The 17,647-nt window shown below is 48.1% G+C and overlaps 1 protein-coding gene across 2 annotated transcripts in view; it reads left to right on the forward strand.

The window, feature by feature from the left end:
• Ccdc60 (coiled-coil domain containing 60) overlaps positions 1 to 17,647 on the forward strand; it is a 160,321-nt gene that overhangs the window by 58,063 nt on the left and 84,611 nt on the right. The window contains exon 2 of one of the 2 annotated variants that reach the window (XM_050159029.1): positions 16,145 to 16,220. In XM_050159029.1, the coding sequence (XP_050014986.1) occupies positions 16,145 to 16,220 (76 nt within the window). Of the gene's footprint in view, positions 1 to 16,137; positions 16,221 to 17,647 lie in introns of both variants that reach the window. The other variant, XM_050159028.1, reaches the window with a different exon arrangement.

Raw genomic sequence — 17,647 nt, forward strand, 5'->3', positions numbered from 1 at the left:
CATATATATATATATATTTATCTAGTGCCTTGGCTGTTGGCACCTCAAGGTTGTTGGCAGCCGATTTCCATTTCAGTCAAGTGAGAGCTGAGACACTCAGAGCTGACAGATGGATCAAAGAAAGGGGGACTGATTGGAAGTGATGGCTTCTAGCGCCACCTAACGATATATCTCCACATTGCTGCTCTTGCTGACCTGGAAGCCCTTGATACAGCTGTCAGTGTGGGGGAAGTGTTCCACTAGCGTTGCAGGGATATCCTGACTTATCAGGAAGCCAGGATATGCTTAGAGCTGCAATAGGACAGCTCTGGAGGGGTAGAGCCGCAATAGGACAGCTCAGCCCTGGAGTACGGGAGTCCTGACTATTGGGAAGTCAGGCTACCTGAAGCTGGGGTGTGGTGGGGGATGGTCTCCCCGCAGGATATAGAGATCCTGCTCTTCTCCTGGAGATCCGCTACAGCTGAGTTCTGCTCTGTTCCCGCCGTCCTTGCAGAACTGTCTGCTTCTTCTCCAGCCCAAGATGTTTCTTCTTTTGCTAACACTCTGCTAAAGGGAAGCCCCCTGTAGAAATGTAGCAATCTACTCCAGCTCCAGCAAAAACTAGCCGTGCCCCCGAATGGCCTTCCTCAGCCTCCCTTAAGGAGCATGGTAGCAAGGTTCTTCTGTTCTGCTCCACCTTGCTGAGGTGTCTCAGCAAAGTTTTTCAGCTGAGTACCCTAAAGGACATCCCAGCCAGGTTCTTCTAGTCTGCACCGGCAAATGAAGGTCGTTGCCCAAGACTCTTTTGAGAAGGAGATTTGGGAAAGAGGAATCCAGGAGAGTGGCTGCCTCTGCCAGAAAAGGATTTAAAGGCAGCTCCTTGGCAGCCTTTAACTGAAGGGGTGGAGAGGCTCATACAGGGCTTCTTAGAGGCGGAGTTTTCCCAGGGAGAGGGGAGATTGGTTAGTTTTTCCCTGCTCAGGGATTGGTCAGTTTAGCTGGTCATGGGCAGAGATGGCTGTGACTTCATGGCCAAACTGTATTTCTCTCACTGGCCTTTTTTAGCTTTTTGACTTTAATCTTAGGAGCAGGGCATATTTCTTTCACTGGCTCTGATTCTGGGAACAAAGTGTGTTTCTCTGACACTAGTTTCAGAGCCAGGGCACATGTCTTTAGTCCTGGGTTCAGGGATAAAAATGTTTCTCTCCCTGGCCCTGGTCTCAGATCCAGGGTGTGTTTCTTTCTCTGATGCTGGGTTCAGAGTCGGGGTTCTCAGGGATTGGTTGGTTTTCTGGTTGTCCCTTTTACTCTACAATCAGTAATGAGGTTGTTTGGAAACATTCTCATATACTTTCTTGAATTGTTTGCTTTTTAACTCGTGGTCTGTGCTCGATGTGTAAAAGCCACAGGTGCTCATGACATAGTGGCAGGAACGTTCGCTTGGTAAAACAGCCCCGCTACCCTGCCTGCATCGGTGTTCAAAAGAAACAAGAGCAAAGAGAGGGAGACTGTGTGTGTTGTCTGCAGCTGGCAGTGGTTGAGACCAACACTGGGAGAGAAGACAACAGGAAGAAGTCTTTGGGGGAGAGACACGTTTCCTCAAGGCAGCTGTTGAAACAGGACAGACCCACGGACAGCAGTTCCACAAGGGCTTGGCCAGGTCACAGTTTGATGACCTCTGCATCAGAGAAGGGTGGTGAGAGCAGGGGCTGCACCCCACACAAGTGTCTTCATGACCTTGAAGAATTCAGTCTGTGTCTGGGGTCCTGGGGTGCCCTTTCAGGGCATAAGGATGCCTAGGAGGGTTCCTTGGGAGGTGAAAGGAAGCAGCGTGAGCTGGGACAGTAAGGGAAGGATGCTCCACAAACACAAAGCAGGTGCACACACCAGGAGCACAGCATAGCCAGAGAGGTCCTGCAGGATCCACAGGCCTTACCACATCAGGGGTACCTTGTCCCCTTTGTCATCAGTTATCACCCTGCGACGCAGCCATCTTGTCACTTGTTCTGAAACAGAGCCAAGAGAGAAGGGGCCCTCTCCCCAGGACTGTGGCTGCAAGCCACCTGCTCCCTTCACACCCCCAAATTCCTCCCCAGGTTCTTAGCAGGAACTTTCTTATCCCCCACCCGAGAAGACAGTCACCTTCTCTATCACTTCCCTTTCAATGTATAGACCTGACTTCCTGTACCCTGGGTTTATAAGAAAGTGTGGGAAGGGGAGGACCATGACCTCAGCAGAGAGCTTCTTGGTGAACAACCAACACTCCATACTTGGCCCGTGGCCAAGGCCCCATCTTGTGTATCCCTGGCTCCCTGCTTTGTATTTTTATATGCCTGTGATAGTTAGTTTTTGTTTTCTCTTGTCAATGTGACTCAAACCTGGACCTATCTAGGAAGAGGGTATCTTCATTAAGAAAATGCCTCTCCACAATTAGCCTGTAGGCATGACTATGGGGACATTGTCTTGATTAATGAATGCTGTGCAAAGGTCCAGCCCCCTGTGGGCGGTGCCACCCCTGTATAAGTTGAGCAAGCCACGGAAAGCCGTCAGCCAGCAGAGATCTTCTGTGGCCTCTGCTTCAGGTTCTGCCTCCAGGGTCCTGTCCTGACTTCTCTCATGGTGGACAGTGATGTGGAAGTATAACTTGAACAAACCCTGTCCAGCCTGAGTTGCGTTTGGTCATGGTGTTCCATCACAGCACTAGAGACCCTGACTCAGACAACAATAAAAATAAATAAAATCTCGGGGCTGGAGAAACGGCTCAGCGGTTAAGAGCACTGCCTGCTCTTCCAAAGGTCCTGAGTTCAATTCCCAGCAACCACATGGTGGCTCACAGCCATCTGTAGTGAGATCTGGTGCCCTCTTCTGGCCTGCAGGCTTGCATGCAGACAGAATACTGAGAATACACATAATAAATAAATAAATCTTTAAAATAATAAAATAAAATCTCTGCAAAGAAAACCGCCCACTCCACCACAAAGCCACCATCAAATGCTTAACCACCAGCAGCAAACTGAAGTCTCAGGAGCCCGCCAGCAGCCTCCTGCAGTCTGTCCCCAGAACAGTCTGGAATTTGCCCAGTCTCCTGCTTGCTCACCACTGATCTCTTTTCAAACAGTCTCCCTTCCCCTCCCAGCTCCGTGGAGCATCCCGGCTGTTCCCCTGATGTCTACATCCACCCAGGCACGTTTAACAGGAATTCGTTTCCATCTATCTCTGACTCCAGGAAGATCATATTTTAAGGTCTAACGGAGATGCGTTTGGAACACCCTTTCACAAGACAGAGAAAACAGGGATTTAGAAGAGCAGCTCTCTGGCCCTGACCTTCAGTAAACCGTGCTGATTTTCTGCCTTATAGAGATCTTTATGGTGAAATGGACCAAGCATCCGGTGAATAAGCTATCTTCAAACCGACAGCTCGTCCCTGCGTGCAAAAGAGCACACTAATGGGGCAGGAATGCTCTTGTTACTAACAACACACACTTGCTGACTATGGTGTACTCCCAGCACTTGGGAAGCTGAGGCAGGAGGATCATGAGTTTAAGTCAAGCCTGGGCTGCAGTCACGAACGCCCTTCACAAAGAGAAAACGCTGTGATGTCACGTGAGCCCACGTCCACGCCCAGGCTTTGCCACTTGATGACATCATGCCTTTTTCACCTTCCTGAGGCTCCACCAATCCTTACAACACAGAAGTGCAGTGTGGCACAGATCACGTCACACATTTGAGGAAGAATATCGATAGAATGACAGGTAGCAAATAGGTAGATGTTTTGTTAGGATTAACATGAGCGCCGCTGACCAGATGGGGAAACTGAGGCTCTGGATGTGGCTCAGCCAGCAGCAGTCAGATCCTACACCACAGAGCCAGGCCTCCTGCTGAGAGTGAAGCCCTTCTCTCCTAAGGTGGCTGTCTAAAGAGGCCACACACTTGCCACCTCCTCACACCCATCAGCCTAGGCTAGCCTGCCCCATCACAGACACCACACTGCCTTATTCAAACAGTCTCCCTTGCACACCTCACACCAGCAGACGTGGGATGCTGTTGGCACCTGTGAAGACAGACACTCGCAGGGCAGAGACATGACTCTGTCCCAGGATACAGAGAACAATGCCACCCACCACTCATGATTAGAGAGCACCAGGAGAACTAGAGGCTCCAAAAGCCAATGACATATCCAAAGAGAGCAGGGACCGGCAATCAAAGTGAACTGTCTCTAAGATGAGTCTCCTGAAACCAGGCTGTCATAACCCAAATCAAAAAGCACAGAGGGGCATGGGCTTCGCATGGTACTTACTCTCCTAATTTTTTTAAATATTTCCCTAACTTCCTATGATGTTTTCCAGCTTTGTAACGTGGATAAATTCTTCAGTGTGAACTTGTTTGGGAGTTGTGTCCCCTGGGTGGAAAGACCCAGTATCAATGTTTATATGGAAGGCCAGGACACAAGGCAAGAGGGACCTGGCTCAGATGCATTCTAAGGGAGGAGGTGAAGGCCTATAAGGATACGAACATTCAGTAGTTCCCAGGAAAGGAAGGGGCACAGAAGAGGGTTGTAGGTACCCTCCAATCTTGGATCTGAAATGTCCCACGAGGCTCGTGTGTTAAAGGTTTGACACTACCGTTTTATGGAATCTTTAAGGGGCCAGCACTCCCGAGGAGGTCTTTAGGTCTTTGGGGAATGCCCCTTAAGGAGATGTGGGGCCCGGGTGTCCCTCTCACTCTCTCTTTCACTTGGCCATCATGAGGTAAGAGGTTCGCTTTTCTGTGTTCTTCCACCATTTGTTCTGCCCAGTCTATCATGGACCAAGACTGTGAGCCAAAATAAACTTTTCTCTTTATAAAATGACTGCCACTCCTGGTGTTGGTCATAGTGGCAGAAAGCTGACTAACGCATTGGCTTTTGATGAAGACTTTCAGAGGAAATGACCGGGAAGGGCTCAAGATCCAGGTGTTCCTCGAAGCTACGGGAAACCCTGGGAGTGCTGGCTTAGGACCAAAGGGCCATCTAAAGCCAGCGAGAACTGGCTTTCCGGTGCAAAAGTAGTCTGGTGCCAAGGCCACTTCTGCCTTGCTAAAACCCAGTCTCAGCTATGACCCAATTCCTAAACCCATGCCATAACCCACAAACCATCTCCTTTGGGCCTTCATGTCCATTTCTTGACATAGGAGCCCATCATTACAAAACTACATTTCCCAGGATCCCTAGAGTCCATCATTAAAAACTGCATTCCCCAGGATCCCTGGGTTCAAACAATGGAAAGTTACAGTAGGAAATTGAAGGATAGGATGAAGGGAAGGTACAGGGTTCCTCCATCTGTCTCTCAGCACCTGCAATGAACCCACCCTCCCAGGAGTCCAGGCAGGCCAACTCCAGGGTTTCTCAGGACCCCTGCCCCTAGTCCTGCCCTAAGGGTGGCCAACCTGCAGAGGTTCTTTGCTGTTCCTGGGTGACTTCCCAGGTCTGCTGACACTGTAGCTGCTCTCTAATGCTGCGCTCCATCCGCGGAACTGCGTGCCATGAGCCTTGGTGTCCCTTCCAGAGCCTGCCTGATACCATGCATAGAATCCCCACCATCCCAGGACCTTCCACAATGCCTCTGAAATCAGCATTAAACATTTATGTTTTTCTGCATCAAGAGAATTAGTCAAAAACTGTTCTACAAACACGAAAGACACCATTATTTAATTAGAATTAATATATGTAAATTACAGAAAATTATGAAAAGGAAAAACCCAAGTCAAAATGATTGTTTAATTAACTTATAATTCAGACACCCTGATATGACATCTCATTGTTGATTTATTGTGTTTACTTCCAGATTATTCTATTATGACATAAATTTTTTGCCATTAATTAAAAAAAATCTGTATGAGATGGTAGAAAATTGTTAGAAATTTCTAGACAAAGGAAATATGAGCACTCTCTAGGGTCTCATTTCTTTATGTCATATCAGCGACATTTGCATTGAAATTATAGCCTACTGCCACTCTTTCAGGACAATAAACAAAATCTACCAGAACATGAAACATTAGCAACAGAACTGAACCGTTTTATTTTCTGGGCAAACTATGGCTTAGCCCCACAATGCCTGTTTGCTGGGCATCGAGGTTCCTGCAGGGTGATTGACACTGCTGTGGTAGACATCTTTGGATGGCAGTGGGATTGCTGGGGGCAGGGTGCACACAGCTATGCCCTGCTCTCCATGGCGACATCTGAAGAACGCACTGTTGGGTCCCACAGGCATTTCACAGGCAGCGTAGACTGCAGTCTTACAGTCCTATGTGGTACAGCCTGCCTGTGTATGTGTGCGAGAGAGAGAAAGAGATCCCTGTTGCTCAGGACTTGATGAACAAAATCGCCCTCGATTAAATCCATCACAGGAGAAAACAATACAATCAAGAGGCTGGCTAAACACAGGACACCCAAGGCTGCTGCCGGTACAACAGCAGTCTGACTTAGAGCGAACGGTCTTTCATAGATGAGGGAAGTGCATTCTCGAAATCAGGAAAATGCAATATGGCAAACACATAAGTCGGTAACATGGACTGTGTCCTTTGGAGTTGCACTGACTGTACTGTCTAATCTTATTTTCATTTTTATATATGGTGTGCATGTATGTATGTCATTTGCGCATGTGTGATTACTTGTATATTGGGGTATATAGGTATACGAGTGTGTGTGTACATGCACATGGGTGTGACATGCACATGGGTGTGTGCACATGCGGAGGTCTGAGGCTGATGTCGGCACCCACCCTCCATTGCTCTCCCACCTTATTCAATAAGGCAAGGACTTTGAGTCAAATCCAGAGCTCACTGATGTGGCTAGTCTTGCTATCCAGTCTGCTCTGGGGGTCCCAACCTCCACCTTCCCAGGCTGGTGTTACAGGAGGGCTGCCATGCCTAGCTGGCAATTGTGTGTGTTCTGGGGATCTGAACCTGGGTCTTTAAGCTTGTGCAGCAAGCCCATTAGCCACAGAGCCGGCCCCTAGAGCAATCTTACATAAGTGGCGGAGCAGGAGGTGACCTGACTCCAGCATTACCATCCAGGAGTACTGCATTGCCCTATGACGTCACTGTGCAGCTCCACTGCAGTCTCACTTGCTGTTCTTGCTGCTGCTGCTGCTATTGTTGCTGTTTCTGCACTGCTAGGCAAAGTGTGCTACCAGGGAGTTACAACCCAGCCCCATTAGCATCGCATGAGACACCATCATCTGTGCTGCCCTCGGACTGGGGTTATATTTTTGAGGCTAAGTGACCTCTATAGTAATTGTAAAAAGAAGTAATTTGGGGGCCCGGGGTAGAGTCTGCACCTGGGAGGCTGAGGCAGAAGGACTGTGTGTTTGAGGATTTGCTGGACTACAAAGCAAGAGTCCCTCTAGAAGGGTAATTCTGAGGGCTTTGTAAACTTTTGACTTGGTTTATATCAAATGATACTCACATGTGTCCCGAGAACCAAGACTCCATCTTCCAGATGATTATCACTTGTGGATTGTGACTGTCATTTAAAAACAGAACGCCGAGTGGCTTCTGAGGAGCCTGCAGCAATGACAGAGTTGCAGAGCCACGAAGCACATCTTGTCTCCTAGAGGTGGCAGGCCAAGGACAGGGCTGCAGATCCTCTAACATAGCTGTATAGATTGTTTCTAGTGTGGCTGCGTAGATCCCTGATACACGGGCAGGTTTCACTCACAGGCTGGACAAATGAATCCGTGATTAAGAGCATCTCTGATCTTCCACAGAACCCGAATTCAGTTCCCAGCACCCACACTGGCTCACTCACAACTCACAAGCTCCAGGGGACCCAACATCCTCTTCTTTCCAGTCTCAGTGGGTACCCACACTCACCTGCACAGGCTGTGTATGCACATAATTTAAGAATAAAGTAGAAATTCTAAAATATACTTCAGAGTTAAACCTTGCCATGGTTTGGTTACTAAGCGTCCCCCTGAAAAGGTTTTCATGTGGTAGCTGAGGTGATGGCTCTGTGAATAAAGCACTTACCTTGCAGGCATGAGGGTCTGTGTTTGATCCCAGAACCTATGTAAAAAGCCAAGCACAGTGCCACATACAACCCAGCAATGGTAGAGTGGCTGGGCAAGGGTGAGGGGCATCCCTGGAAGCTGGCTGGCTAGCCAGGCTAGCTTACTTAGTAACACCCCAGGCCCTGCTTCCAAAAAAGTGGAATGCACCTGAGGACCAGCACCCCAGGTTGTTCTCTGACCTCCAGGTACACAGCTCCCAGGTACACACCCACAGTCGTGCACACACTGCACCCACCTGCATGTGCATATGCACACACTTGTGCACACACCTGCACCTACCTACATCACAGCAATGCACACACCTGTGTACACACTTCCACCCACCCACATGTGCTTATGTATCTGTTGTAATTGGAGCAGCGGGCTACATTCCTGGCATCCGACCGCCCGCACGGCTAGCTTTATACCCAAAATAATTACACGGAAACTGTATTTTTTAAACACTGCCTGGCCCATTAGTTTTAGCCTCTTATTGGCTAGCTCTTACATATTGATCTAATCCATGTTTTAATAATCTGTGTAGCCCACGAAGTGGCTGACCAGGGAAGATCTTAACCTACGTCTTTCTGGAGTGGGAGAATCATGGCGACTCCCTGACTCAGCTTCTTTCTCCCAGCATTTTGTTTTGTCTACTCCGCCTACCTAAATACGAAGTGGCTGACCAGGGAAGATCTTAACCTGCGTCTTTCTGGAGTGGGAGAATCATGGCGACTCCCTGACTCAGCTTCTTTCTCCCAGCATTTTGTTTTGTCTACTCCACCTACCTAATTTTTTGTCCTATCAGGTCAAGCAGTTTTCTTTATTAGTTAACCAATGAAAGCAACAAATAGATACAAGACCCACCTCCATCATGTATCGAGGTTTATGTTGGGGTTAAGCCCCACTATGCCTCTCAGGACTCAGAAAAATTGTCATAGCGGGCGAAAACTGGCTAATGATATCTGAGGGAAAATAAAATAAAATAGCTCACCTAGGTCTTTTATCATTTCCCATTTGCTTTTCTATGCTCTCTCTAACACTCTCTTGATGTTTCCTTTCGATGTTCCTCCCTGTGTTCCTCGCTGTCCTTCCTTGCTGTTTTTTGCTGTTCTACCCATCCCACAAGGTGTTCTGTTTCTATACATGTACAGACATAGTTAACAAGCATACATTTCACAGAATCACAAAAACAAGTAAATCTGACAAAGAGGCGCAAGGAGCCTTACATCTCAGAGGAGGAGGCGTGGCTGTGAAGCTCCCCGGCAGATACCAGGAGGATTAATTAAGAATCAACACAAAGTTCTAAGAAAAAGTTTCGTGCACTGACTATATTTCTTATGTATTTCTAGTTACACTAGAAGTTTGTGGTTAATAATTGTGGAAAACCACGGCCGTGCTGTTACACTTCCTTCCCCCGTGGCTGGGAACACAGCCTTGTGGTAACCACGGGTGAAAGTGCTTGATTTACATCAGTGTCTTGCTAGCTGAGTTAAAGAAAATTCCCTTGGAGACTTTGCTTCCAGCTCCAACAGGGTACCTGCCAGCAACCAGGTGAGAAGGAATTTCCTTCTCTGGGGCTGGTTTAGCCACCCAAGGTTTTTTTCCTGCCTATTTTAGGGGCAAAAGTGCAAACCATTAATTTCCTAGACTAAGTCCTTGTGTCAAATGGAAGGTGAAGGGAAGCACAGAATATTAATAGCTTGTTATGGTGGAGCAAAGGCCAGAAAATTACACCTTCCTGAGTCTGGTACTAGAGAACTCAGAGCCACCCAGACCTGTTTATCAGTAAGAGCAGACACACTGCATCTCTGCTCAGTGCCTCCTGCTCCTTTCTTGTCAATAAGGATAATCGTAGGGGACTGGCTTTGTAGATTTGACTATGAGAACAAAGGTGTGGCTGAGGGACTGCTCTCACACCAGGGATCCACAGCATGGGGAATGTATCCAGTTGCCAGCACAGGAAAAGTCAGGTGTAAAGAGTGATTTATACACTGCCATTATGGAAGGGATCCAGAAGACAAGTGTTCCCAAAGCTTTGCAAATCAGGTTCCCCACCAGATCATACCCCTGTGACTCTGTCGGATCTGTCGGCTGTATTTTATTGTGTAATACTTGCAGCTCACAGCACTTATGCACACACACACACCTGCACCTACCCATGTGTGCATGTACTTATGCATCCACACATGTAACATGAGGGCCAGGCTGCTTGGGGTTTCTGTCCCGCCCTGTCCCCCAGCCGTTTAGTTCCAGAGAAAGTCACACAGAGATCTCCATAAGTTATAAAACTGATTGGCCCATTAGCTCAGGCTTCTTATTAGCTCTTATCACTTATATTAACCCATTATTCTTATCTATGTTAGCCACATGGCTCGGTACCTTTCTCAGCAGCGCAGTAACATCCTGCTTCTTCGGTGGCTGGGGAGGAATGGGAAGAATGGGCTTCCTCCTTTCCAGCATTCTCCTATTCTCCTCGCCCCACCTCTACTTCCTGTGTGGTTGACCTGCCTATACTTCCTGCCTGATCAATCAGCATTTATTTAAAACATGATTGACAGAATACAGACAATTCTCCCGCACCACACACACATGTGCATATGCACACAGCACATGCACACACATGTGCAGACTATGTGCTGATAGCTCTAGCCCCTATGTCCTGTTCAGAGGTGGGTCTCTTAGGCACTAACTGAATTGTGATGCTTCAGTCAGGACCAAATCCATCAATGGGTCTATGACTTGATGGTGGCATGGGAGAGGTGAGGAAACTAGGAAGTGGCACCTGGAGTAAAAGACCAGAGGCTTGAAGCCAATTCCTTATTCCCAGCCCCCCTCTCTTTGCCCCCTCCCTCTATCCTTTCCCTATACCACCCCTCCTTCTATTTATACCTTCCCTCTTCCTCCCCCTTACCTATCACCTCTCTCTCTTTCTCTCCTACCTCTCCCCTCCCTCTCTCAGGCTGCCTTGAGGGGAGCACCTTCCCTCCCTCCCCAGGCCCCCCTGCTGTGACTGACTCTTCTGCTTTCTACCAGAGCAGCCACAGATAGAAACCTCGGAGATCAGGAGCCCAGCCAGACAAACCCTTCTTCCTTTACACGGCTTCTCTCTGCTGTCTCTCAGCAATGGGAGTTATACACACACACACACACACATCGCCCCCATGCACACACACATCACCACACCCTGCACATACACATGTCGCCCACACACACATTACACAGACACACCACCCACACACACACATACACACATCACCCCCACACAAAAGACACAACACGCACACACACATGACGCACACACACAGCCTCGGCGTCACAAGGAGGGTATAACATAAGGCATCTGAGAGGCTCATAGGCACACCACCGTTCCAGCAACAAAGATGAAACATGTCTGACCTTCCTGCCAGGACAAGGGGAGCTTGTTTCTCCCTCGTTCATGCATACGCCATGATATATTGATTATATATCTCAAGAAAGTTACATGGTCCTTCGAGGGAGAGACAGTGGGGAGCTCAAAAGGAGAGGATTCAGGCAACTCTGGCTCAGAGCATTTGCTCTTTCTGCAGCCAGTCTGCCTGCTCTTGGTCTCTCCTGAGAGGGGACAATGGGGAAGCACTAGCTAAAGTCATTCTCGGTCTTCTGCCTGCAAGGGCCATCCCAAGGATAGAAACAGACTTCAGGTGAAGAATGTATGGTTGTGGGGACAGGAAAACCCATCCATGCTTGATGACGGAATAGAAGGGACAGTCATGGGAGCCGTGGTTCTGGTAAGTGTGACACCCAAGACCCAACTCTGATCTTTACCTCCCACCAAATTCTCCTTAGCCTGAAGCAGGGTCTCCTCATGGCCCCAGAATGGCTGCCAACAACTCAGAAAGGTTGTTTTGCATTTTCCTTTACAACCAATGTGGAAAGGGACCATCTCTGCCAGCGATTTGTTAAGAAATATGAGTCACACCCTCCAGACACCTGTAGGAATATCCACTTGCATCTCACTTGCTCAGACTGGCTCGCATGACCACCTGAGGTCAGCCACTGACTTTAGGGGCACATTGGCACTATTTGTCACCAGCCGTTCGGGATCATCCCTGCTGCTAGTACAGTTGGGAGCCCTAAGGTACACAATGCTGCAGTGGGGGGAATTGCTAAGCGGTGAACTGATATCAAAAGGGTGAGGGGGCCAGAGGGATGGCTCAGCACCCACATACCAGCTCACAGCTCCAGTTCCAGGGAATCTGGTGCCCTCTTCTGGCCTCTGAGGACACTTCACAGGTGTGGTACACACACACGCACAAGATCCATACACATAAAGTAAATATTAAAAAAAAAAAAAAGATGGCAAGGAAACACTGGGCATGTGAGAAAAGAACAAATAACTATTAGATAACAGTTTGAGAATGTTCTAGTTGTCACACACTGGCCAGGGCCAGCTCACCGTCTGTGCCCTAGGGACAGGGGTGATGGGCTTACCACTAATACTCAGCCAAAGTTTGAAGCACTCTGGAGTACTGAAATGAGTAAATGACATCACCCAGGATCTGATTGATTGCTGATCATGGCTAGAGCTAAACTTTGTGACTCCATTATTTCATACCTGGTTGAGCTTGTTCAAGATGCTCTTTAATCAACAATGCAGTTACACCTCAAACGCCCATCTAGTAGACAGGGAGAAGGGTTGGGAAATTCCACCTTCTGGGCACATCACAGTCACAAATTCTCAACAACTGGGAATGACAGCCATGAGTCTGCACGGAAATGGGTTCAGCTGCAGCAAGACAAGGGCAGAGGAGTACAGGGGCCCTCTCCCTCGTGGCTGAACACCTTCTGTTAATAGATCCCGTTGCCTTCAGTCAAGTACCCATGGCGACACCATCAGGCTCCAATAGGTAACCCCATTCCAATAGTCACACAGATGTCCCGGTTAAATAAAATGGATCACAAAATGAAAGCAAACGTCATGAATCTAGGAAAGGGACTTGGTAGAAAGGACAGCTGGTGTAGGTGGGAGGAGCGAAGGGCACGGGTGGTCTCCAGAGCGCACTATAAACACGTGTGAAGTTGTCGTAGGACACATCTCCTGACGCATGTTCAGAATGTTCTCACAGCCTGCAGTAGAGCCTCATCTCCCATGCACCCCAATTGCTGGTTAAATGACGCCCGATGCATCTCAGGACTGAAGGTTTCAGACAAATTGAAAAGCAGAATGGCTGCCTGGGTGCAGCTCAACACCTCCACGAAGTCGAGTTTAACTGATGCATCAGGAACCGTGGACCACCCACCTGCTCTTCAGCGGACAAAAAGTAGCCCCACCATAAACAGTTGGGGAACTAGCACGCATTCTTCCTCCTTCTTCTGAGCCACCTTGTGTGGCGGCACACACGGGTTAATGAAGGAGGAAATGGCCAAGTGTCATGTGGTCCAGAACTGCCCTCTGCCCTCTCTCCATACTCCCACCATCCATTGCCAATCCACTTGCCAGGGTTACTTCCTCTGGCACAAGTCTCCTTCCCTCTCCTCTCTGCCCCCTTCCCCCTTTCCTCTCCTCTCCTCCCCTCTTTCCCCTCTCCTCTGCTCTCCTTTCCTCCCCTCTGTCCCCTCTCTCCTCTCCTCCCCTCTCTCCTCTCCTACCCTCTCTCCTCTCCTCTGCTCTCCTCTCCTACCCTCTCCTTCCCTCTCCCCTCTCCTCTCCTCCCCTCTATCCCCTACCCTCTCCTCTCCTCCCCTCTCTTTCCTCTCCTCTCCTCCTTTCTCCCTCTTTCCTCCCCTCTCCTCTCTGCTCTGATTCCAGAGCAATGGGCATCACAACCCCGTTCAGAGATGTGACCACAGAAAACACACCTCACCTCTTCCCACCCATCAACAATGTTCTGTGTCTGGGTGTCTATCTCTGCTCCCCCTTCCCTATCTATCTATCTATCTATCTATCTATCTATCTATCTATCTATCCATCCATCCATCCATCCATCCATCCATCCATCTACCTATCTATCTATCTATCCATCCATCCATCCATCCATCCATCCATCTATCTATCNTCTATCTATCTATCTATCTATCCATCCATCCATCCATCCATCCATCCATCTACCTATCTATCTATCTATCCATCCATCCATCCATCCATCCATCCATCTATCTATCTATCTATCTATCTATCTATCTATCTATCTATCTATCTCTGTGTCTTTGAAAAATCCTTCCAGTATAGTACTACCCATAGGGCTTTGTGAAACTTTGTCTTTTTTCCTGTGTGTCTGTGTATGCTTTCATGGGTTAACATGTCCTACATGCATGTATGTGCCCATGGAAACCAGAAGAGGGCATGTGTCCCCTGGTACTAGAGTTACAGATGGTTGTGAGATGCCATATGGTTGCAAGAGCAGCTAGAGCTCTTAAGTCATCTCGCTAGCCCCTATTTTGCCACTTTTTGAAGCTCTTCTCCTCAATGATAATATAACTAGCTCATATCTACTGCAAAGTCATATGATATCTACATCAGGTAAGAAAAAAGGAACAAAACCTACCACAGCCCCACCCCCATGAGGAAACACTGTGTCTGGGAGCCATGTCCTTCCATGTCTTTGAAAAGTATATTTCCACTTTTTAAAGTAAAAATAGAACTCTCTTGTAAATGGTGATTCCTAACTTGTTCTCTTACTCCAAGAATGCAAAGCACAAATCAATGAAGTTACTCTTATCACTTTTAATCGCTGTATAGTACTCCGCCATCTAGATGGGCCAGAATTGTTGAGTCTGTCTTCTCTCGTGAGATGTGCAGGCTGTTTGCCTTCTGAAGCAACTGGATGATCTTGCCCAGGCACCTCCTCATCTGTCAGGAATATTCTCTTGCAGGATGCTTACCTGCAGATGTTAGATCTAAGGGCATGCTCCCTCCTAGAGCACCTGGAAGGCCTTGGTGAACGGTTCTTCTGCAAGGCTTTCACCATGGGTTTCCCACCAGCTTTATCTAAGGGGACCCATTTTCTCGTCATTTCTTAGCATTTCGTTTTACTTACAAAAGATCTTAAGGGGGAATTAACTTCAAAGCAGGATAATATTCTGATGAGTATTTCTCCAAACAAGGTTCTTAAAAAGGCAGCTTTTATATAAACTATAATTAATTAAATCATCTTTTTAAAAGTTGACCTGGTATCAACTTCTGTCTAATGAAGTTGTGGATTATATGATTTATCCAGTGTGTGGTTAAGACTAATAAAAAGGTGACAGAGAAAGGTCACCATTTGTATTCCCTGGATACCCCACCACTAAGATCCTGCTGAGAGCATAAAGGAGTCAAAGCCACTAGCAGGGAAGGAATTCAGTTAAAAATCAACTGCCATTGATACAAATAGTAGTAATTTTTTAAAGTCCCCGTTCTTTCTTTTTTCTCAATTTTAAGTTATATTTTTATTTATTTATCTGTGGTTGGGGGGACATACACACACAACTGCACACACATGGAGGTCTGAGCATAGTTAGGGGTCTGTTCTCTACTCCCTGCATGGGGATTCTGGGGCTCCAATTCAGTCTATCAAGGTTGGCTCCTTTCATTGCTGAGCTCTCTGGTTCCTCCCATTTACTGTCAAATGTCAGGAATCTGGGGGCTAGAGACCACTCCCCCGTTCTCCTGAAAACGCTGACCAGCCCGGAGAGTCGGAACAATTTGTTTCAATCCACACAACTGGCCAGGGTTACGTTCCTCAGAGCCCTCACCATGCCACTGTGCCAAGGGGCCCCTGCCATGTAGAGATGAACTCAGATGCCTGGACTCTCCCAACCTGGACAGGCAGCGCTACAGTTTTGACAATGGATGACCTGGTCCTCAGTGTGGAACTGTGGAGAGGTGAAGCCCAGTAGGAGGTCTCTGGGTCACTGGGTGCATACCCTTCTCCCTTTAGCATCCCAGTCATGAAGTGATCCATTCCACCGTACCACACACCCCGACCCTGATACAGCTCCAAAGCAAAACAGGGCCAAGTGCCACAGCCCAGAGCCTCCCAAACCACGAGCTGGGGTAAACTTTTTTCTTTGCATATTGATTATCTCGGGGTACAGGAGCTCTGTTATCAGACTCCAGCTGGAACAACTGTGTTAATGTCCCCTTTCCTGTCATCTCCTGCCTTCCCATCAGGTCGCAGAGAAGACAGTGGTGAAGAACATCAGGTATTTAGACAAGGAAATAGTAAACCTCAAAAAGGATCTTATTCGAAGCCGGTGAGTGAACCCTGTAAAGAATGACTTGTGCGCCAACGGAACCTGCAGTAGGGCTGGGGACAGGGCAGGGCGGGGGGGGGGGTAAGCCTTTCCCTAGACAGCTGCTGGAATACTTACAAGGATGTGACCTTGAAAAGATCAGAGACAGGGATCTGTTTTGGTTTTACATCGCAGGGAGAATTAGAGGCCCCCATCAAGTCCAACTGGCATTTATGTGGGTTTCTGGGGTCCTCACACTTAGTGGCAAGCTCTTTAACAACTGAGCCATCTTCTTGGCCCCTAGATAAACCTTTTCCTCTCTCCTCTCCTTAGCTCTTTTCAGAGAACTGGCCGGAGAGTGAAATAGGTCTTTGGGTTTAACAACTCAGGGTGGAGTGAGAGGTGGTAACATCTTTCATCCGTTTGTTTTGGCATAAAACACTCACAGTGTAGCACAGGGTGGTGTTGTAGACACTCACGTGTGAGCACAGGGTGGTGTTCTAGACATTCATGTGTGAGCACAGGGTGGTGTTCTCAAACACTGCCCCTCTAAGCTGGACCACACGGAGGGCACAGTCACCTTCCTCCACCCCTCATCACCTGGAAGGTTCCCTGGCTCTCTCCTGCAGTGTGATGCTGAGCCCAGGTGCAGGATGGAAGGGAGGGGGTGGCAAATAGGTAATGGAGCTAAGCAGGGGGACAAGAAAGAACCCCAAGAGCAACATTCCCTCTCCATCTGAGGGGTGGCCCTGCCTGCTCTCCAGGGGCCATGCCATGATGTAATCTTTAAGTTTGTGACTATCCACACTAGAAAAGGAACATATGGAAGCAATTCCATTAATGTTTTACTTAACCCAAAATACTATCACTCAAATTGTATTCAATTAAAAAAATAGCATTTTGGGCTAGAGACAGCTAAGTTAGTGTGGTGTTTTGCTTTGACTGTCTGCTAACTCAGTGTGGAATCACCCAGGAAGAGGATCTCAAGAGTGTCTCATCTGTCTAGAGTAGGTCAGTCCGTGACCATGCCTGTGAAGGGTTTTTCTTGAGTTAATTGAGGTGAGATCACCCTGACTGTGTGCAGCATTTACTCCACGGTCTGGGCCCTGGACTAAACGACAAGGAAAGAGTAAGATGAACAGTAAGCATGCGTGCATTCATTTCTGTCTGCCTATGACTATGGATGGCACGCTACCAGCTGCTTCAAGTCCCTGCCTCAACTTTCCCAAAACAACGGACTATAGCCTGGGGCTGTGAGCCAGATAACCCCTTTCTTCCCCCAAGTTGCTTTCGGTTAGAGTTTTGTTACAGCCGCAAAGAGCAAACTAGAACATTCTACAAGATGAAGGTGGAGAAATGAAGAACAATGAACAACTGGAAGGCCATTGTGTGGCTCCCAGCTGAAGCACACAGCACTAATGTGCACCAGCCAGGTTTCAGTGTCTGTC

Source organism: Alexandromys fortis, unplaced genomic scaffold, assembly GCF_014885135.2.
Source record: "Alexandromys fortis isolate MF-2015 unplaced genomic scaffold, M_Fortis_MF-2015_v1.1 scaffold_90, whole genome shotgun sequence".
Lineage (NCBI taxonomy): Eukaryota > Metazoa > Chordata > Mammalia > Rodentia > Cricetidae > Alexandromys > Alexandromys fortis.